General features: G+C 47.5%; 1 protein-coding gene across 13 annotated transcripts in view; it reads right to left on the reverse strand.

Annotated features, from left to right (window-relative positions):
* syne1 (spectrin repeat containing nuclear envelope protein 1) overlaps positions 1 to 23,384 on the reverse strand; it is a 440,240-nt gene that overhangs the window by 384,326 nt on the left and 32,530 nt on the right. For 11 of the 13 annotated variants that reach the window (XM_033026166.1, XM_033026155.1, XM_033026160.1 and 8 more), the window contains exon 1: positions 4,856 to 4,984. The exons of 1 other annotated variant lie outside the window; for it this stretch is intronic. In XM_033026166.1, coding sequence (XP_032882057.1) covers positions 4,856 to 4,934 — 79 coding nt within the window. In that variant the 5' untranslated portion in view covers positions 4,935 to 4,984. Of the gene's footprint in view, positions 1 to 4,855; positions 4,989 to 23,384 lie in introns of those variants that run through there. One more of the 13 variants, XM_033026164.1, reaches the window with a different exon arrangement.

A 23,384-nucleotide genomic window follows, 5' to 3' on the forward strand; every position in this document is an offset into this window, starting at 1 on the left:
CCCTTCAGCCCAGTGAGTCCATGCTGACCAGCGAGCATCCCATACACTAGTTTAATTTAGTTTGGTCTAGAGATACTGCGCGGAAATAGGCCCTTCAGCCCACCGGGTCCGCGCCAACCTGCGATCCCGCACATTAACACTATCCTACACCCACTAGGGACAATCTTTACATTTACCAAGCCAATTAACCTACAAACCTTGTACGTCTTTGGTGTGTGGGAGGACAGCGAAGATCTCGGAGAAAACCCACGCAGATCACAGGGAGAACGTACAAACTCCATACAGACAGCACCCGTAGTCGGGATCAAACCCGGGTCTCCGGCGCTGCATTCACTGTGAGGCAGCAACTCTACCGCTGCGCCAACGTGACCGCCACTAGTTCTATCCTGCACATTAGGGACAATTTACATTCTTACCGAAGCTAATTAGCCCGCACTCCAGAGACTTGTAGGTTAATTGGCTTCTGTAAAGTGTAAATTATCCCTAATGTGTAAGATAGTGCTGGTGTACGGGATGATTGCTGGTCTGCGTGGACTCGGTGGGCTGAAGGGCCTGTTTCCACGTTGTATCTCTAAAGTCTAAAGTCCGAAGTAAAAACAAGTTAGCTTACAACACAACGGTACATTCGTTGAATTGTCCAATTTTGGGGAACGTCTACAAACCCCCCCCCCCCCCCCTCCCTCCCACACTTCCATCCCTTCCTCTCTCCACCGTGTGAGTTTTCCCTGAGTGCTCCGGTTTCCTTCCACACTCCAAAGACGTACAGGTATGTAGGCTAATTGAGCCGGTACAATTGTAAATTGTCCCTCGTGTGTGTTTAGGGTAGTGCTAGTGTGCAGGGACCATTGGTTTGCACGGACTCGATGGGCCCAAAGGCCTGTTTACCCGCTATATCCCCAAACCAAACTAAGCTACTACTTTTGGAAGAGTACTTAGCTCTGGGATTCAGTCCTCCCAGCTACTCTCAGCTGACAGATTCCCCCAAGGCCTGACGTACCCGTAGATTAAAAATAGAACAGCTATTAGAATGAAAGTAGGCGGTCTCATTATATAATAATCAAATGCCTGACAAAGCTCCCACCAGTAATTAGATGTCCTCCCTTCATCCGTCAAGATCGAGGGTTGATTCTCAATGTGGAGTCTTTTTAAACATTTCACCAGCTGACAGAACTTCAGACCCACCCCCGTCCCCCAACTCTTGGGAGGGGAGTGGGGCGGAGGTTCAACCTATTCTTTCCAGAGATCAGGCTCGATAACGCACCTCATTCCCAACAAATGGCCACGGAAGCGAAGAAGATAAAAAATAATGCCATTCCATCCCAGCCACTATTAAAGGCTGATCTCCGACTGAAAGAAAATTAAAAAATAATTACAAGGAGGTGCTGGGAGCAGCAGAGAGAGTAAAATCTTGTTAGATGTTCACGGCAAGCAAAAACAAACAGAAAGTGCTGGTGAGACCCTTGGTAATACATCAGCAAGAGAGGAAAGGCAAGAACAGATGCAGAATTGATTACCATTGCCGAGCAGCTATGAATGTAGGAATGCATCTTCCTGCCACAGTGAGTAGGGACTTCCACAAGTATACGGAGGCAACAGAGCAATCATCATTTTAACATCCAAACCAAATTCATTTTGCAATCATCGGGCCTGCCTCTGCAGCACATTCAGATCTTCATCAGATATCTGTGAGCGAGCTGAGGTGGCGAGGCTGATAAGCAACATGGAGAGACATAGAGTGATACAGTGTGGAAACAGGCCCTTCGGCCCAACGCCCACACCAGCCAACAATGTCCCACCCACACTGGTCCCACTTGCCTGCGCTTGGTCCATAAGCCTCCAAACTAGTCCGATCCATGTACCTGTCTAACCGTTTCTTAAATGATGGGATAGTCCCAGCCTCAACTACCTCCTCTGGCAGCTTGTTCTATGCACCCACCACCCTTTGTGTGAAAAAGCTACCTCTCGGATTCCTATTAAATCTTTTCCCCTTCATCTTGAACCAATGTCCTCTGGTCCTCGATTCCCCTACTCTGGGCAAGAGACTCTGTGTATCTACCTGATCTATTCCTCTCATGATTTTGTATACATCTACAAGATCACTCCTCATCCTCCTCCGCTCCATAGAACAGAGACCCAGCCTACTCAACCTCTCCCTATAGCTCACATCCTCTGGTCCTGGCAACATCCTCGCAAATCTTTTCTGAACCCTTTCAAGCTTGACAATATCTTTCCTATAACATGGTGCCCAGAACTGAACACAATATTCTAAATGCGGTCTCACCAACGTCTTATACAACTGCAACATGACCTCCCAACTTCTATACTCAATACTCTGACTGATGAAGGCCAATGTGCCAAAAGCCTTTTCGACCACCCCTCGACTGGACCTCCAAGCAACCATGCACCTGCACTCCAAGTTCCCTCTGCTGTACAACACTCCCCAGAGCCCTACCATTCAATGTGTGGGTCCTGCCCATGTTCGACGTCCCAAAATGCAACACCTCACATTTCTCTGCATTAAATTCCATCAACCATTCCTCAGCCCACCTGGCAAATCAATCCAGATCCTGCTGCAATCGTTCACAACCAACTTCACTATCTGCAAAACAACCCACTTTTGTATCATCAGTCAGACCAGGTTAAGATACACAGACTATACATTAGCAACACGTTGCACAGGTTGAGAAGCTTCTCCCCTCTACTCCAGCAGTATATAGAATGATCCCGATCCAAAATGTAGACTGTCCATTTCCCGCTTATCACTGGCTGACCCACTGAGTTCCTCCAGCAGTTTCTTTCATTGTTCAGGAATCCAGCATCTCCCGGTCTCTTGTGTTCCCATTATTTAAAAAAAACGTACTCTTATGATAAGTGAAGATAGACACAAAATGCTGGAGTCACTCAATGGGTCAGGCAGCATCTCTGGAGAAAAAGTAATAGATGGCGTTTCGAGTGGAGTCCCTTCGCCGGGGGGGGGGGGGGGGGGGGGGGGAGAAACGAGAGATGTAGACGGTGATGTAGAGAGATATAGAACAAAATGAATGAAAGATAGGCAAAAAAAATGACGGTGATGAAGGAAACGGTCCATTGCTAGCTGTGTGCTCGGTGAGAATAAGCTGCTGTGTTGAGACACACCTCCAGCACGGAGCCCTTGATTTCTATTCCACTTTGCACTGTGCAATCGATCAGACGGTGGAAGGGCGACTGACGAGGGCTGCGCTCTAAGCCAAATGCAGCGGTACAGTGGCATGTTACCGACACCGCACTTGTTAAAATAAACTAATGTATTCAATACAACACAAAATAACATTGACGAACGAAAACCCTGGTAACACACCCACCACCGTGATAGAAAATCGCAAAGTTATCTAAGACACTGCATTTTCAAATAACTATAGTGCAATCCTTATTGAGGATACACACCACACCCCGCGGTGCCCAGCGGACCGACACCGAACTCGCTCCCGGGTTGGGAGGGGCGATCAGAAGGGACCATTTGACTCCCTCTCCCCGACTCCCAGTCTGAAGAAAGGTCTCCACCCGAAACGCCACCCATTCCTTCTCTCCAGAGATGCTGCCCGTCCCGCTGAGTTACTCCAGCAGTTTGGGGCCAGCATATCTTTCATTCATTCGTTCGATGTGGCAGTTTCATATCTCTCGTTTCCCTCTCCCCTGACTCTCAGTCTGAAGAAGGGTCTCGACCCGAAACGCCACCCATACCCTTTTTTCTTCAGAGATGCTGCCTGACCCGCTGAGTTACTCCAGCGAGCACTCCGTGTGTTAAACTAAACACAAATGGCGTTCTGCGGGGGCAGTCACATCAGAGGTAGGGGCTGTGGAGCTGCAGCCACCTCTCCCAAACCTCCCGGGTGGTGAATCTGTGGAACTCATTGCCACAGAAGGCTGTGGAGGCCAAGTCAATGGATATTTTTTCAGACGGAGATTGATTGATTCTTGATTAGTACCGGTGTCAGGGGTTATGGGGAGAAACGATACGATAGAACTTTATTTATTTATCCCAGGAGGGAAATTGAACTGCCCATAGTCATAAAATTCAAGATACATGAAATTAAAGTGACAAATGGAAAGGATTTGGGATGTGCAAAGATTGAGGGTGGGGAGTCAGTCCGAAGACAGGAGGGAGAGATAGATCAGCCATGATTGAACGGCGGAGTGGACTCGATGGACCGAATGGCTCAAATCTGCTCCTACCACATGAACATTTGATAGACACAAAATGCAGGAGTAATCCGCATCTGCAGTTCCTTCCCACACATCATGGATTTATGAACCTGCGGGTGACATGTCCCCACACTCGAACAAGTGTCAGTTCCCAGTGACTTACGCCCTGGTCGGATACAAAATGCTGGAGTAACTCAACGGGACAGGCAGCACCTCTGGAGAGAACGAATGGGCGACGTTTCAGGTCGAGACCCTTCTTCAGACTTACCCTGTCACAAATTATAGGAGTAGAATTGGGCCATTCGGCCCATCGCGTCTACTCCGCCATTCGGTCATGGCTGATCTCTGCCTCCTAATCCCCTTTTCCGGCCTTATCCCCATAACCCTTGACACGCGTTCTAATCGAGAATTTAGAGATAAAAATGCTGGAGTAACTCAACGGGACAGACAGCATCTCTGGAGAGAATGTATGTCCAGAGGTGCTGCCTGTCCCGCTGAGTTACTCCAGCATTTTGTGTCTATCTTCGGTTTAAACCAGCATCTGCAGTTCCTTCCTCCGGTAATAATCAAGAATGTGTCCATCTTTGCTTTGAAAGAAATCCACCGACTTGGCCCCCACAGCCCTCTGTGGCAACGAGCCGCACGGATTAACAAGGTCGTGTTGTCAACTCACCATGCACGCACTGAAAGAAGCCGGTGACCAGGTTGAGCGGTGTGGTCCTCTTCCCAGAGACCGCTCTGCAACTCGCCATCACTCCTGGCACATCCTGACACAAGGCAGGCAGCCTCTTCTCCCGGCTAATCCCACAAACTGATGCTGGAGTAGTGAACCCCTTTGTTCTGGGCTCAAGGCTGCTGCCGTGGTGGTGGTGGCGGGTGGGCAGGAATCTTCAGGTTTCCCCTCCGTCTCCTCCCCCGTCAAAACCACCGGCTCTTCACACCGCCTCTCCACCCCATCTTCTCGGTCGCCGCATGGTCCAGGCCCCCTTCTCCCTATCCGCACCCACCCCCCCCCCCCCCCCCCCCCCCCTCCCCCTCCCCCAAAGTTGTTGAGGGCAGTCGGAATAAGCAGCCCCCTCCACTAGATGAGCAACCAAGCAGGAGGGAGACCTTCAGCACAGAAACACGCCCGCTGCAAACACACGCTGCACACTGCAACTGACAACGAGCCGCTCTCCCTGCTGCAATGGCACGCTGCGTTCCAGCCTGGCAGTGAAGATTCACGGCACGATTAATACACCCCCCCCCCCCCCACCCCCCCTTGTAGTTCCGCCGAGCTTCCACTGTGAGAGAGATTCCCACGCAGCACACACACACACACACACTCACAGACCCATCCCACACCAGCAACTAAAACAAAAAGACGCCGCATCAACTCCATGCAGACATAGTCCAATCCATCTCTGCATCCCCATTGCACAGAAGCAAAGTCGTAAATGAATCTGACAGGTTGGGGGTGAATGCCAACCACGACCCCGGAGAATGTAAGCAACGGATAGGATTAGGAATACTTTATTGTCACTTGTGACTAGGCTCACAGCGACATTCTTTGCTTGTATACACAACGTATGCAAATGTATGGATTCCATAACGGACATATGAATCCGTACTCAAACTACACGGCTGCGAACGCCACCTATTCCTTTTTTTCTCCAGCTTCGATTGAAACCAGCATCTGCAGTTCCTTCCCATAGCAGCGAGCGCTGACTGGAATGTAAATCAGTCGCTCTCCCACCGTTCACACCATTCACAGTGGGAGAGTCGAGGACCAGAGGTCATAGCCTCAGAATTAAAGGACGTTCTTTTAGGAAGGAGATGAGGGAAATTTTCTTTAGTCAGAAGGTGGTGAATCTGTGGAATGTTTTGCCACGGAAGGCTGCAGAGGCCAAGTCAGTGGATATTTTTAAGGCAGAGAAAGATTTGTGATTAGTAGGGGTGTCGGAGGTTATGGGGAGAAGGCATGAGAATGGGGTTAGACAAGTTCAAGTTCAAGTGAGTTTATTGTCCCTGTATAGGACAATGAAATTCTTGCTTTGCTTCAGCACACAGAACATAGTAGGCATTTACTACAAAACTGATAAGTGTGTCCATATACCATAATACAAATATATACACACATGAATAAATAAACTGATAAAGTGCAATAACAGAAAATGGGTTATTAATAATCAGAGTTTTGTCTGAGCCAGGTTTAATAGCCTGATGGCTGTGGGGAAGTAGCTATTCCTGAACCTGAACAATAGACAATAGACAATAGGTGCAGGAGTAGGCCATTTGGCCCTTCGAGCCAGCACCGCCATTCAATGTGAATCATCCCCAATCTGATCGCTCTATATCCCCTGACTCCGCTATTTTTAAGAGCCCTATCTAGCTCTCTCTTGAAATCATCCAGAGAACCTGCCTCTACCGCCCTCTGAGGCAGAGGATTCCACAGACTCACCACTCTCTGTGAGAAAAAGTGTTTCCTCGTCTCCGTTCTAAATGGCTTACTCCTTATTCTTAAACTGTGGCCCCTGGTTCTGGACTCTCCCAACATCGGGAACATGTCTCTAGCGTGTCCAAGCCCTTAACAATCTTATATGTCATGCCCTCTCATCCTTCTAAACTCCAGAGTGTACAAGCCCAGCCGCTCCATTCTCTCAGCATATGACAGTCCCGCCATCCCGGGAATTAACCTTGTAAACCTACGCTGTACTCCCTCAATAGCAAGAATGTCCTTCCTCAAATTAGGGGACCAAAACTGCACACAATACTCCAGGTGTGGTCTCACTAGGGCTCTGTACAACTGCTCCTATATTCGATTCCTCTTTTTATAAAGGCAACATGCCATTCGCTTTCTTCACTGCCTGTTGGACCTGCATGCTTACTTTCATAGACTGATGTACAAGGATCCCCAGATCCCGTTGTACTTCCCCTTTTCCCAACTTGATGCCATTTAGATAGTAATCTGCCTTCCTGTTTTTGCTACCAAAGTGGATAACCTCACATTTATCAACATTAAACTTCATCTGCCATGCATCTGCCCACTCCCCCAACCTGTCCAAGTCACCCTGCATTCACATAGCATCCTCCTCACAGTTCACACTGCCACCCAGCTTTGTGTCATCTGCAAATTTGCTAATGTTACTTAGCGGTCCCAGCACCGAGTCTTGCGGTACCCCCATTCTGAAAGAGACCCGTTAATCCCTACTCTTTGTTTCCTGTCTGCCAACCACTTCTCTATCCATGTCAACACTCTACCCCCAATAACATGTGCCCTAATTTTGCCCACTAATCTCCTATGTGGAACCTTATCAAATATTTTCTGAGGTTAGAAGGATAGATAGATAGATAGATAGATAGATAGATAGATAGATAGATAGATAGATAGATAGATAGATAGATAGATAGATAGATAGATAGATAGATAGATAGATAGATAGATAGATAGAGCAGCCATGATTGAATAGCAGAGTAGACTTGATGCACCAAATGGCCTAATTTTACTCCTATCAGTTTGACCAAACAAGTACCACCACTTGACACAAACGGTTTGGTTTAAGATAGAAGGGTCTCAACCCAAAACGTCACCTGTTCATTTTCTCCAGAGGTACCTCCTGACCCTCTGAGTTACTCCAGCATGTTATATCTTCCTTCCGAGATGAGTATGCCATTACCATCATAGACTTCATCTGTAGGTGTGAAGTGTGAAGGGGAATGCATGCCAAAGAAGACAATGCGGGTAACTCAGCGGGTCAGTGCAGCATCTCTGGAGAGAATGAATGGGTGACGTTTCGGGTGGAGAACCTTCTTCAGATGCTGCCTGACCCGCTGAGTTGCTCTAGAATTTTGTGTCTATCTTTTACCGACGCCAATTAACCTACAAACCTGTACGTCTTTGTAGTGTGGGGGGGGGGGGGCAGACCATCCGGAGAAAAGCCACACATGTCATGGGGAGAACGTACAAACTCCGTACAGACAGCACCCGTAGTCAGGATCGAACCCGGGTCTCTGGCGCTGTAAGGCAGTTACTCTACAGCTGCACCACTGTGCCGCACAAGGAGTTGATGAGTTGGTGGCCATGATGGAAAAAAATGGATTCATGCCGGATTGATGTAAATGTGATGGCCGGCGTGGACTTGATGAGCCTCTCTATGAATGAACCACTATGACATCGTAAAGTCAACCATAACTAATGATATACTTCTGAAGAGTATCCCTGTGCCAAATGTGGTTGAAAACAATTTGTACAGGCGCTACAAGCGTCTTGATAATAACAAGGTATCTGTTTCAGGGATGGTTGTGGGATAAATATTCCCCTAATCTTCATGCGTTGTTTTTCACCCGCCCATGATGTCACGTTTCATTCACAATTCAGTGCGGCAGGGGACTCCTCAAGTCAGCTCTCGCTGAAATGTAGCCAAAGGATTTTTCCTGTGGGAGACATTTTCATTCATGTATTTTTAAGGCGGATTAACCAAAACACCTACAATTAACCTACGAACCTGTGCATCTTTGGGGTGCGGGAGGAAACCGAGGATCTCGGAGAAAACCCATGAAGATCACGGGGAGAACGTACAAACTCCGTACAGACAGCACCCGTAGTCAGATATGGGAGATTCTTGATTAGTAAGGGTTATGGCGAGAAGGCAGGAGAATGGGGTTGAGAGAAAAAGATAGATCAGCCGTGATTGAACGGCGGAGTAGACTCGATGGGCTGGATAGCCTAATTTTGCTCCTACGACTTATGAATTAATGTTCTGACAAGTAATATATCCTATGATCTGTTTTTCCTATTTCTTCCTTCTTCCACCCAGAAGGCAGAGGAGATCAGTTTAATTTGGCATCATGTTCGGCATGGACATTGTGGGCCGAAGGGCCTGTTCCTGTGGTGTTCTGTTCTATGCTCTGAAACTGGGCAATACGGTGGCACAGCAGTAGAGTTGCCCGTGTTCGATCCTGACGACGGGCGCTGTCTGTACGGAGTTTGTACGTTGTTCCCGTGACTGCGTGGGTTTTCTCAGAGATCTTCGGTTTCCTCCCACACTCCAAAGACGTACAGATTTGTAGGTCAATTGGCTCGGTATAAATGTATCAATGTAAAATTGTCCCTGGTGGGTGTGTGATAGCATTAACGTGCGGGGATCGCTGGTGGGCCGAAGGGCCTGCTTCCGCGCTGTATCTCTAAAGTAAACTAAATAAAAACTATTGTGGAGGGGCGAGACATTGACACAAATGTGGAGCCTGGAATAGTCGGCCTCATTTCTGCTGCTTTAAATGTGTTCACGGACTGCTTCGTGTTATAATTCGTCCCAAAGTAAAGCTATCTGTGACAACTCCGCCAGTGCAACAATGATTAAAATGAGCAAAGCAATAAGAAAGTAAGAATAAATGGCAGGAGATTAAGTGTCACTTTTTCCATGTAATTGCTGAATAACAAGCCCTTTCTACTCACACTAATATATTAAGGCCCTTTCAATGGCCTTTTGTTCGTGTAACACTGCTATCATTCAGCGCCAAAGTCTGCTCACGACGTTAACAAGCAGCAAGTGACCACGCAGCACGTTAAACTGGTGCCTGTTCTTTCACTCTATAAAGAATCTAAAGAAGATGTCCTTATGGAAGAGGGAGCTTTGCTGTCTGCACCACTTTTAAGGGTGCATGACAATCTATCACTCTAGGCATGGGCGGCACAGTGGGACAGCTGGTAGAGCTGCTGCCTCACAGCGCCAGAGACCCGGGTTCGATCCTGACCTCGGGTGCTGTCTGTGAGGAGTTTGCAGGTTCTCCCTGTGAACGTGTGGGTTTCCGCCAGGTGCTCCGGTCCCCCCCCCCACCCCCTCCATGTCCCAAAGAAATGCAGGTTGGTACATTAATTAGCATCTGTAAGTTGCCCTTTGATGTGATGGGTGTAGGAAGGAATTGCAGATGCTGGTTGAATCCGAAGTTGGACACAAAAAGCTGGAGTAACTCAGCGGGTCGGGCAGCATCTCTGGGAGAAAAGGAATAGTTGACGTTTCGGATCGAGACCCTCTTAAGAAAATGGGATAACACAGATCTAGTATGAATGGGTGATCAATAATGGTCGGCGTGGATTTAGTGGGTCAAGAAACTTGATTCCATGCTGTATCTCTAAACTAGAAGTCAAAGGATCTTGGATGTCAACTGTACGAGGGCAGCGTCCATTAAACGGCAAAGCTGAGGGGTGGGTTGCTACTAAGATAATCATTCTCAAATTGGAGACTCTCAGGCTAGCCACAATGCCACTGGGTCTAGACCACGTTTCCAGGACCAATTCTCCCACTGGAGATCAAAGGGAGCAGGCGACATTCATTCTTTTGTGCGATACCACTTAAATGTCTATCTCATTCATTATTTACAGAATCATGCTGTGTAAAGTCAGCCTGAAGATAAAAACAGTGACTTCGCCAACTGCGAATGCAAACTCCACACAGACAGCACCCAAGGTCAGGATCGAACCCAGGTCTCTGATGCTGTGAGGCAGCAATTTACCACTCTGCTGCCTTAAATTTTAAATGTATGTATATTTTCCATATGTGCGTATGTATATATGTACACACACACTGCAGAAACTGGGGGTAATGGATTACAGAATCCGGATTGAACATAATGTCACACACACACACAATTATATGTGTGTGTGTGTGTGAGTGTGTGTGTGTGAGTGTGTGTGTGTGAGTGTGTGTGAGAGTGTGACTGTGTGTGTGTGTGTGTGTGTGTGTGTGTGTGTGTGTGTGTGTGTGTGTGTGTGTGTGTGTGTGTGTGAGAGTGCGTGCGTGTGTGTGTGTGTGTGTGTGTGTGTGTGCGTGTGTGTGTGACGTTTACGTTCAAACTGGTTTCTGTAATCCATTAGCTCCAGTCTCTGCAGTAGAAGCCACATGAAGCCACTTCAGAATGATCAGCAGAATTCTGGGGATTAAATTAACAGAGCATAGAGGTAGCGACAGTCAAGGAATAGGAAGTCCTTTGGAGCAGACTTTTCAGCCTCTGCAGCCGATGTTCACTGAGATCGCTGCCCATCAGTTAGCTCCATTTACCCGTCCCTGATGTACTTAATCAACTGAACTAATATGCTAAAGAGCCTTTGGGGGAGAATGACAGTAGCAGCTCTGTTCTCCGTCAGGTGCTGTCAGTCGGTTCCATCGTAGCTGTCCTGATGGGCTCTCTCTGTAGTGCTGGCTACAGCTACATGTTGGGTAATGAGCCACACAACCAGCTTTCACTGAAGTCCACATCTTATTTTTTGTGGGGAAAAGTGTTTTCTGATTTCACTCTGACGGTGCTAGAATACTCCGTTTTCCAGATTTACACAAACGAGGTAATGTTTTTAGTCTTTAGAGACACAGCGCGGAAACAGGCCCTTCGGCCCAACTTGTCCGCGCCGACCAGCGATCACCCAGTTCGCTAGTCGTAACACACCGGGGGACAATTTACAGAAGCCAATTAACCGACAAACCTGCACGTCTTTGGAGTGTGGGAGGAAACCGGAGCACCCGGAGAAAACCCGCGCAGATCACGGGGAGAATGTGCAAACTCCATACAGACAGCACCCTTAGTCAGGATCGAACCTGGGTCTCTGATGCTGTAAGGCAGCAGCTCTACCGCTACGCTACCTTACCGCTCCTCTCCATCTTCAATGGGTGGCATCCTCTTCTGAAACTATCCCAACCTGGTTCCAGATAACCTCATCTGGAGAAACATCCTCTCAGTATGCACCTTCTCAATCATACTCAGATCTTATATATTTCAACAAGACCACCTCTCACTCACCCTTCAAAACCCTACTGAGCACCGGCCAAACCTGTTTCACTCCTCCTTCAAACAAGTTGGAAAGGATGCAGAGAAGCTTTACGAGGATGTTGCCAGGACTAGAGCTATAGACAGAGGTTGAGTCGGCTGGGACTCTATTCCTTGGAGTGCAAGAGGATGAGGGGTGATCTTATAGAGGTGTATAAAATCATGAGAGGAATAGATTGAGTAGATACACAGAGTCTCTTGCCCAGAGTAAGTGAATCGAGGACCAGAGGACATAGATTCAAGGTGATGGGGAAAAGATTGAATAGGAATCTGAGGGGTAACGTTTTCACACAAAGGTTGGTGGGTGTATGAAACAAGCGGAGGTATTTGAGGCAGGGACTATCCCAACATTTAAGAAACATTTAAATATTTCAACATCTAGCCAGATACATGGATAGGACAGGTTTGGAGGGATATGGACCATATGTGAGCAGGTGGGACTAGTGTATCTGGGATGGACACATTAGCCAGTGGGTCGAAGGGCCTGTTTCCACACAGTATCAGTACATGACCATGGCTCCATCATTCCCTTCATACCAGGAATCTAGCTTTTTGTTTCGAGCAGTCCCTTCAGACTGGGGTCCCGACCCCGATACGCCATGTGTCCATTCCCTTCCATGGATGCTACCTCATCCGCTGAGTTCCTCCAGCAATTGGTGCTTTGCAGAACATAAGAACCTCCTCTATTCTACCTCCAATGGAAGCACGTCCTTCCGTAAAAATTTGGAAAACGAAAAACTGTACATGGTGGAGCAGAAGTGGTATCATCAGCGCAAAATATCCATTCCTACTTTTATATTCTAGTTCCTCCGCAGTAATAGCCAACATTCCATTAGCCTTCCTCAGGGGCTGCCAGATCTCTCTGCACTCCAACCGTTTGTTGTCTCCATCCATTTTTAAAATAGAATCCCTCTGCATTCTTTTTTCCAAAATAGCGTAATCTCACATTTTCTGATATCAGACTTCACCTGCAGACTTCTTGTTCGTGCACTTAACCTACTTACATCCCTTATCCTGGTGATTCCCCCATGCCCAATGTATCCTTTCTGCACAGTTTCTTTTTGTGTCAAGAATAATTTATTTAGCTACGATCACGATACCAACCAAACCCATGGTAACACACCCACCACCACAGTACAAATTATTCAAACAGAGGTAGACAAAAAATGCTGGAGAAACTCAGCGGGTGAGGCAGCATCTATGGAGCGAAGAAGGGTCTCGACCCGAAATGTCATCTATTCCTTCGCTCCATAGCTGCTGCCTCACCCGCTGAGTTTCTCCAGCATTTTTGTCTACCTTCGATTTTTCCAGCATCTGCAGTTCTTTCTTAATCAAATTATTCAAACAACTGTGTTACAATCCTTACAAATATACTAAATAACTACGATACATCTACAGCATGTCCCTCTCTAACACCAGCCGGGCGTGGACGTAACCCCGGAAAAGGGACAAGCATCTGTCTCTTCCGCCTGGCGCCGTGACTCGCGGATGGCCAGCTTGGCCAGGCCGTCCTTTTTGCGCAGTGGCGCAGCTGGTAGAACCACTGCCTCACAGCGCCAGAGACCTGGGTTCGATCCTGACCTCCGGTGCTGTCTGTGTGACGTTTGCGCGTTCTCCCTGTGACTGCGTGGGTTTCCTCCGGGTGCTCCAGTTTCCTCCCACATCCCAAAGACGTGCGGGTTTGTGGGTTAATGGACTTTTTGTGAAATTGTTCCCTGGTGCGTAGGGAATGGATGAGAAAGTGGGATAACAAAGAACTAGTGTGAACGGGCGATCGCTGGTCGGCGCGGACTCGGTGGGCCAAAGGGCCCGTTCCCTTGCTGTATCTCTAAAGTAAAAACTAACTGTGGGCATCAGTAGTATAGCAGGACTTTATTATCCACCTCACTTGCCTCTGAACTGCTGGTGATGAAGCCGAATTTTAGTTAAAATATAAGAAGATATTAAATTGGCTTCTGGGCTAGCTTACAGCTTATATTTAGTCTCAAATTAGGCTTGCCTCAGGTTGCAGTGTGTGGGATAATAAATCCTATAACATTGTCTCCCAAGTGAGGAAGTGACAGAGAAAGAAACAGCTAGTCACATCTTTGAAGTAAGATGCCATAAACCAAATGGCCTATGTTTATGAGGGACCAAATGACAGCGAGGAAGCAGCGAAAGAGCTAGGGTGATCTCTGTGAAGATAAAATGGCATTATCCAAATGGCCAATGTTTATGAAGGACGAGAGAGGAACCAGGGAAGTAGAAAGATAAAATGTCGTAAACCAAATGGCCAATGTTATCTTGTACTATGTAAACAAAAGGCCTTTTATGTGATGCATTCTGTGGAAACCTTTTCCTGTACCTCTGACATGACTAATGTCTGTGAAATGTGCTAAGGGGACAAAAAAACCCTATTTAAGGCAATGTAATTCTGTTGTACAGGGTAGTGGACGGAGGACGGTCAAGTGTCTGTATTGGTCACTTGACTGGAGTTCTCCCTCCCTTCCATCGGCCGATGTTAAGTAAAGTTTTGAACTGGTCTACCAAACAGTTTGTGTGGTGTCTGTTTATTAAGAAGCGAACCTGGTTTAGTAGTTAAGAAAGTAGCTTTTTCACTGGGACAACCAAGATGCAACAGGGTATGGGTCAGGAGTCAACAACCATCAGCCTATTGAACACTGGACACTAACTAAATCCTGAACAGTGAGCTACATTGATTGCACTAGGGACTCCTGGCATTGTGTTTGTTTTTGCACTCATTTTTTTTTATATATTAAAGTTATTTTTGCAGTTTATTATGGTGTCTACTGGGTGCTGTGTTTACATATCTGTTGTGCTACAGTATGCACAAATGTCATTGCTCCATTTTGTGAATATGACAATAAAACACTTTCTTGGCACTTCACCTCTTCTTCTTCAGAAGGCCGAGGAGGTTTGGCATGACCTCAACAAATCTCACCAACTTCTACAGATGTGCCGTATAAAGCATTTTATCACAGGGTGCACCGTAGCCTGGTTTGTGAACTGCTCCAGGCAAGACCGCAAGAAATTGCAGAGAATTGTGGATGCAGACCAGACCATCACACAAACCAACCTCCCTTCCATTGACTCCATTTACATTTCACGCTGCCTCAGCAAGGCCAGCAGCATGAGTCTCACGCCGGTCACCCCCTCTTATCCCCTCTCCCATCAGGCAAGAGGTACAGAAGTGTGAAAGCGCACACCTCCAGATTCAGGGACAATTTCTTCCTAGTTGTTATCAGGCAACTGAACCATCCTATCAACAATTAGAGACCTGCCCTGATCTACTGTCTACCTCACCGGAGACCCTCGGACTATCTTTAATCGGACTTTACTGGTCTTATCTTGCACTAAATATTATTCCCTTTATCATGTATCTGCACACTGTGGGCGGCTCGATTGTAATCATGTATTGTCTTTCCGCTGACTGGTTAGCACGCACAAAGGCTTTTCACTGTACCTCGTTACACATGACAATAAACTAAACTAAACTAAAGTAATTATCCATCCAGGAAAGAACAGCAGATTCTCTTTCCTGACGGGCATTTGTGAATCAAATGTACTCTCATGCTTTGTTGCTGTTATTCGATTTTAATTCCGGATGTGTGAATTGAAGATCACCACCTTCTTCGATCAGAGCCAATCCCATGTCTATGAACTAATGGCCCCACATTTTGACTCAGTGACTGTGCAACCTTTAACAGTGGCTGTCGATAAGGGGCTCATCCAACTTTAGACTTTAGAGATACAGCGCGGTTTTGAAACAGGCCCTTCGGCCCACCAAGTCCACGCCGACCAGCATCGTCTGACAGAAATTTTGGAGTTAATAAAAATCACAGCCGGATAATTTACAACGATTAAAGATTAAAATCGTCATTAAAATTCTGTGGAAGGCGAGGTCCATAATGCGTATTAAGTGCCAGAAATAGAGATTTTATGACCAGATCTGTACAGCTGATTGATGGATGGGGGCGGGGGAGGGGGAGCAGATCAATCACTTGTGTCATTTCCTTTAACAAGCAATGCTTAAATGAAAATCTCTTTTCACCACACGCACCCACATGAGATAGATAGTGCGCAAACAGTCAGGGCCAAATGGTTCAATGATAGAAAGGGTGCCCTCCAGCTGGTTAAAAATCCCCTTTTTGGGAAATCCTTGACCCCTGTACTGGGTTAAGTCTTCCCGAAAATATTTTCACCGATCTTGTATTTTTCGGCGTGTAATGAAGTCACGTCCGCGCCCCCTGCACAGAATGTTTGTATATGTTCCCTAATCTCGCCGAAGCCGACTAATTATCACTTGTATTCCCTTTTCTGACACCTCAGCTGCCTTCCACCGGTAACCATAGTTTCCTGCAGCCTATTTGCCCTCAACAAATAACATTGATTCGTTGGGGAAACTCCCACCCAAGCTCTATTCTCCTTTTAGCCCTCAGCTCGTCACCACAGCAACGGGGCTCATAATGCTTAGCTCCCCTTGTCCCTGTTCCCCGCAGTCGCCACCACCACCAGGGCCCTACTCGAAGGAATAATGTTCTACCGAAGCAGTGATGGAATGCACTGTTATGCCCCTGTCCCACATAGGAAACCTGAACGGAAACCTCTGGAGACTTTGTGCCCCACCCAAGGTTTCCGTGCGGTTCCCGGAGGTTTTTGTCAGTCCTGCTTCCACTACCTGCAACCTCCGGCAACCGCCTGCAACCTCCGGGAACCGCACGGAAACCTTGGGTGGGGCGTAAAGTCTCCAGAGGTTTCCGTTCAGGTTTCCTAAGTGGGACAGGGGCATAAGACAATCACGTCGACATTTATCCATGCCACGCAGGAGAGAAACTGACCATGCAAACAAAGGTTCATCATTTCACAGGTTCCAAGGAGCAGAATTAGGCCATTCGGCCCACGCCGGGTGATCTCTCTGGATGGGGATTCAGAAATCCACCTTACATCGAAGGGATTGATAACAGATTACAATCACAAACTCAGTTGGCCATGCTTACCCATTGCACAGTTAAGGTGTGACAGAAAGCAAATTAAATGCTTATCGGAAGGCGGCCGAGAGTCATAGACTGCACGGAAACAGGCCCTTCGGCCCAACTCGTCCATGCCGACCTAGATATACCATCTAAGCTAGTCCTACTTGACAACATTTGGCACATATCCCTTGAAACCTTTCCTATCTACTCACCTGTCTGGGTGTCCTTTGAATGCTGATATAGTCCCTGCCTCAACTACCTCCTCTGGCAGCTCGTTCCATATACCCACCACCCTATGAGTGGAAAAGTTGCACATCATTCCTATTAAATGTTTCTCCTCTCACCTTCAACCTATGTGCGCGGGTTCTTGATTCCCCTGCCTTGGGTAATAGATTGTGCATTCAATCTATCCATTCCCCTCAGACTGTAGAATTATACAGGAGAGATGGATGCCCTCATGCCCAGCCATAGCAGAGCTGGTGCTGCCTTGCCTCCTTTACTCCGGTCTACGACCCTGATCTTCATACACACTCAAAACAAAAACCATAAACGTAAGGCTGAAGTACTGCACCTCCGTCATGTATGATCAGGTCGGACTGGATGGAGTCAGTCGGTACCGAGCTCAGCTAACCATGATCCATTCCACATATCCTTTGAGCATCGTCCGCTTTGATATGTTATTTTCACACCTAACCCATCCACACATCGCTAGTCTCCCTTTCCCCTGACTCTCAGTCTGAAGAAGGGTCACCCATTCCTTCTTTTCAGGGACAGGCAGCATCTCTGAGTGTCCTACTGAGTCACTCCAGCAGAGATACTGCCTGCCCCGCTAGGTTTCTCCAACATTTCGTGTCCATCTTCGATACCAGGGGGCAGAACTCGCAAGAACTTCCTTGCGAAAAGATAATTCACTCACAGCACGGGCCGACTGTTACTTAAGTCTAACGCAGCACTGTACGTGTGGCACAGACTACAGGCGGCAAACTGTGAGGGCGTGGACTTAGAAAAGAGGATTTGTCCGTCTCTGAGAGAGGTTTAGAGTCAGGCTTGCTTTAGTTCATAAGGAAGTGTGGACTATCCCTCAGTACTATCCCACACACTTGGTACTGTATCCTAAATAGACACAAAATGCTAGAGTATCTCAGCGGGACAGGCAGCATCTCTGGAGAGAAAGAAACATAGAAAATAGGTGCAGGAGTAGGCTATTCGGCCCTTCAAGTCAGCACCACCATTCAATATGATCATGGCTGATCATCCAAAATCAGTATCCTGTTCCTGCTTTCTCCCAACATCCCTTGATCCCCTTAGGCCTAAGAGCTAAATCTAACTCTCTCTTGAATACATCCAGTGAATTGGCCTCCACTGCCTTCTGTGTCAGAGAATTCCACAGATTCACGACTCTCTGGGTGAAAAAGTTTTTCCTCATCTCAGTCCGGAACGGGTGATATTTCGGGTCGAGACCCTCCTTAAAACCTTTCCTCTGATCTTCAGTGTAAACCAGCATCTATCTGCAGTTCCTGCCTACACACTCCATACACCCTGTGGACACAGAAAGCCAGCGCTACCTTTGACTTGCAGAGGTCCCTGCACAACTCCACACAGAAACAGTGACAGAAGGCCGGAGATCGGCAGTTGCCATGGTTACATCCCCATTAAACCGGACACAAGCAAAACTAAGAGCCACAAATAAAAAATGACAGGGCCTTTAGAAAATTGATATTAAAACGTGGAGAGGATGTTCCCACTCGTGGGAGAGTCTAGGACCAGAGGCCATAGCCTCAGAATAAAAGGACGTACCTTTAGAAAGGAGATGAGGATAATGTCTTCAGTCAGACCTGTAGAATTCATTGCCACAGACGGCTGTGGAGGCCAAGTCATTGGGTGTTTTTAAGGCGGAGATTGATAGATTCTTCATTAGTAAGGGTGTCAGAGGTTATGGGGAGAAGGCAGGAGAATGGGGTTGAGAGGGGACGATAGATCATCCATGATTGAATGGTGGAGTACACTTGATGGGCCGAATGGCCCAATTCTGCTCCTAGAACATACGAACTTATGAAAATGATAAATCATCATGTACAGAAATAAATCGTAAAAAATATCTTGTTCTCTGAAATTTAAAATAAGACGGGGAATGTGCAGGATTCTCAACACGTCAGGTGGGATCTGGGAAGGGCGAAGCAGGGTTAAAGTTACAGCTTCGACCTGAAGGTTAAAGGTCGTGGATGCTGCCTGGCTGCTTGCCCCAGTCTTTGGTTCAGATTTGAAACCTTAGCAGCTGAAGGTTTTTTGCTGTTCATGCCTTGCTCTCCCCATGTGCCAGAGTCTCAGCCAAGCTCCTGCGAGCTGCCAGGGTTCTTGGCACAACCTAATGCATAGAGCGCCCATCTGTGCTTTAAATCAAACTTTGAAATGAAATCCGCAGAAGCCGGAAATCCAAAATGTAAACAGAAAATGCCGGAAAACACACAGGAGAGGCGGAAAGATCCGAGAGGATTCTTTCAAAGATTCACACAGCACAGGAAAGACCTTTTAGTCCCAACCCGAAACGTCACCTATCCATGTTCTCCAGAGATGCCACTTGACTCACTGAGTTACTCCAGCACTTTGTGTCCTTAAGTCCAATGGTACTTTGCTGACAGGTGTAGTGAAATTATTATTTTTTTTGCATACAGTATAATAAAACTCTAACGAAACATAGGCACAATCATACTGAAGTACAAGAGTGTGAGATTGTAGATGATACTGAGGTGGCAGACAGTAGGCAGGACAGTTCGGTGAACTTTTGTTGGCACCAGGAGGTGGCGACACTTGTGTAATGCCCAGGTGCGGTCTGCTGTATGATTTTACCGGGTTGTATGCAAGACAAAGCACCTCACTGCACTTAGGTACAAGGGACAAAAAAGTATCCTTGAATCATTGGGTCTTTCCTCTGCCTGGATAAGACGCGACAAAAAAGCTTTTTACTGTACCTCAGTGCACGTGACAACAAACTAAACTAAACTAAAATAAAACGTCGCCACATGTTTGACGCCATCATTTACCCTCGAGCCCTGACAACATCCTTGTAAATCTTCTCTGCACCCTTTCCAACTTGACAACATCTTTCCCATAACTCGGTGCCTGGGACTGAACACAATGCGGCCCCACCAACGTCTTATATAAGTTAAGGTATCCTCCTGAAAGAATCTACAGGGAAAATATCTAACCAAGGAAGTCATGAGTTCCACTCACTCAAGTAGTTTCAGTGAAGAGGCAACCATTTAGTTCATTGGTTTACAAATAGGGAACTCTGCCAAAGATAACTTTAACGAATCTGCCAATCTTTCTCTCTGGATTCGCATCAAGGGAACGCTACAGAAAATCTGAAGGAAGGAACAGCAGATGCTGGTTTATACTGAAGATAGACACAAAGTGCTGGAGTTACTCCTCGGGTCAGGCAGCATCAATGGAGATAAAGGATGGGTGATGTTTCGGGACAGAACCCTTCTTCAGACTGGAAAGGGGGGTGGTGGGGCAACTGGAGGTAGGAGAAATCTACTTGGAGAATCCGATGTAAAGAACTCTGGTCAACATAGTGACATAGCTGGTAGAGATGTTGCCTCACTGCTTAAGTGAGCCCGGTTCAATCCTGGTCTCTGCCGCTATCTGCTCAGCTGAAGGGCTGAAGTGCCTGTTTCTGTGCTCCATGACTCTCTGGGAATCAGACTAAGTCCGAACGTCTTGCCTGTGAGTAAACCCCCCGCGATCTTGCTGGAGTGCGTGGCACACATCCTCTCGTTAATCAAGGGCTTGATGGGGAGTTTGCACGTTCTCCCCCGTCACTGTGCAGGTTTCGCTCGGATGCTGCAGTTTCCTCCCACATCTCGAGGCAGTGCATATAGACACAAAATGCTGAAATAGCTCAGCGGGTCAGGGAGCATCTCTGGAGAAGAGGAATAGGGAGAAGTATCGAGGCAAGGCCATTCTTCAGACTGAGAGTCCGCGGAGAGGGAAACTAGAGCTATGAAGACTTCTCCCTGTTCTAATTTCAAGTACCCTTTGCATTCCCCCTTCTCCATCTCTCCCTCACCCTGGTCGTCCTGCTAGTTTCACTGTCATCCTGCTAGTTTCACTGTTCGTACTCCTTTGTTATCACCTCTTCCACAGCCAACAACGGACCATTGTGGGCTCCACCTTTCCTTGGTCATCACCTTTTCACACCTCTAGTTCCCCCTACCCTCCTTGGCTCTCTGTCTGAAGAAGGAACCCGCAGCATTACCTATTCCTTTCCTCCAGAGATGCTGTCTGACCCGCTGAGTTACTCCAGCACTCAGTGTCTATCTTCAGTGTAAACCAGCATCTGCAGTTCCTTGCTATACAACGCGAGGCTGTGCAGTCAGCAGGTTAACCGGTTGCATGAAGTTGCCTCCAATGTGTAGGCGAGTGGCAGAATGCAGGGGGATTTGATTGGGAATGTGGAGGGAATAAAATGGTGGTTGGTGTAGGATGGATGGGAATGGGTGCTGGATGACTGGTGTAGACCTAGTGGGCTGAAGTGCCTGTTTGTGTGCTCCACGACTCTCTGAGAATCAGAGTGGGTCCGAACCTGAGTCTTGCCAGCGAATAAATTCCCCGTGATTTTGCCGGAGTGCTTTGCACACCTCTTCTCGTGAATCAAGGGCTTGACGGTCAGTAATAGACTCTTCTTGTCGCTCAGTGAAACGCTTCTCAAAATAGCTGTGTGATCTGACTCAGAACACGCTGCAATTATCTCGCCTGAAGAGTAGTTATCACACCCGCCCACACTTCGCAGAGGCCCACAATTGTGCTCACTCACGTCAGGGCACACTTATTCACGCCTGCCAGGCTGTGAAGGTGGTGAACAGGAACAGCGTCACCTCCTGCAGCACGGAACAAGGTGACAGAAAGCTGCCCACCACACAAACACCAGTCTTGTCTTCCTTTTCCCGCCTCCAGCTCTTCACCTCCCCCCCTCCCCCTACCAATCCCCCCACCACCACCCCACTTTCAGTCTGAAGAAGGGCCCTGAGACGAAACGTCACCTATCCCTTTTTCTGCAGAGAATGGGCACAGTAGATTTGCTGCATTATTGCACCAAAGACACGGGTTCGATCCTGACTGTGGGTGCTGTCTGCACGGAGTTTGCACGTTCTCCCCGTGACCACCTGGGTTTTCTCCAGGATCTCAGGCTTCCTCCCACAATCCAAAGACATACAGGTTTGCGGGCAAATTGGCTCGGTATAAATTGTAAAGTGTTGTCCCCAGTGTGTGTAGGATAGCGCTAGTGTGCGGGGATTGCTGGTCAGCGCTGACTCGTTGGGCCAATGGGCCCGTTTCCGCGCTGTATCTCTAAAACACCATCCTACACACTCGGGGCAATATTTGCACATTTTTACCTTAGCCAATTAACTTACAAATTTGTACGTCTTTGGAGTGAGCGAGGCAACCCGCACGGTCACAGGGAGAACGTGCAAACTCCGTACAGACAGCATCCGTAGTCAGGATGCAACCTGGGTCTCTGGTGCTGTAAGGCAGCAACTCTTAAGCGGTTTCTACTTTTAACACCCTTTCAGGTAGTGTTTCAGATCCTCAAGTGTCCTCTGGGTGAGAAAAGGAATATCCCTTATCTCCACTAAAGGGACTCTTCTTCAGACTGATCTTCAATGAGGTCTGTTGTTTGCGATATGTATAAACAACTTGGACGTAAATGTAGAAGGATAGTTAGTAACGGGAAAGGTTGTCAAAGGATACTGCAGGGTCGGTAGATCAGCAACAGAGGGCAGAGAAATGATGACATTTAACGCAAGCAAGTTTTGTTTAGTTTAGAGATAAACAGGCCCTTCGGCCCACCGAGTCCATGTCGACCACCAATCACTCTGTACACTAGCACCATCCTACACACTAGGGACCATTTACAATTTTTACCAAAACCAATTAACCTACAAACCTGTATGCCTCTGGCGTGTGGGAGGAAACCTGAGCATCCGGAGGAAACCCACACAGTCACAGGGAGAACGTACAAACTCCAAACAGTCAGCATCTGTCGTCAGAATCGAACCTGGGTCTCTGTAGCTGTAAGGCAGCAACTCTGCCACTCTGCCACAGTGTCCACCCCCCCTCGGGGTGAGGTACTGCACTTTGGGTGGTCAAATGTGAAGTATAATGGTAAGACCCTTAAAACCATTGATGTCGAGAGGAATCTTAGGGAACAAGTCCGTCCATAGCTCCCTGACAGTGGCAACACAAGTAAATAGTGTGTAAATAGTGTAAGTAAATAGAAGGCACATGGTATGCTTGGCCTCATCTGTCGGGGCATTGGGTGTAACAGTCAGGAAGTCATGTTGTAGCTTTATGAAACTTTGGTTCGGCCGCATTTGGACCATTGCGTGCATTTCTGGTCACCGCATAACAGGAAGGATGTGGAGTCCTTGG

This window comes from Amblyraja radiata, chromosome 8 (assembly GCF_010909765.2).
Source record: "Amblyraja radiata isolate CabotCenter1 chromosome 8, sAmbRad1.1.pri, whole genome shotgun sequence".
Lineage (NCBI taxonomy): Eukaryota > Metazoa > Chordata > Chondrichthyes > Rajiformes > Rajidae > Amblyraja > Amblyraja radiata.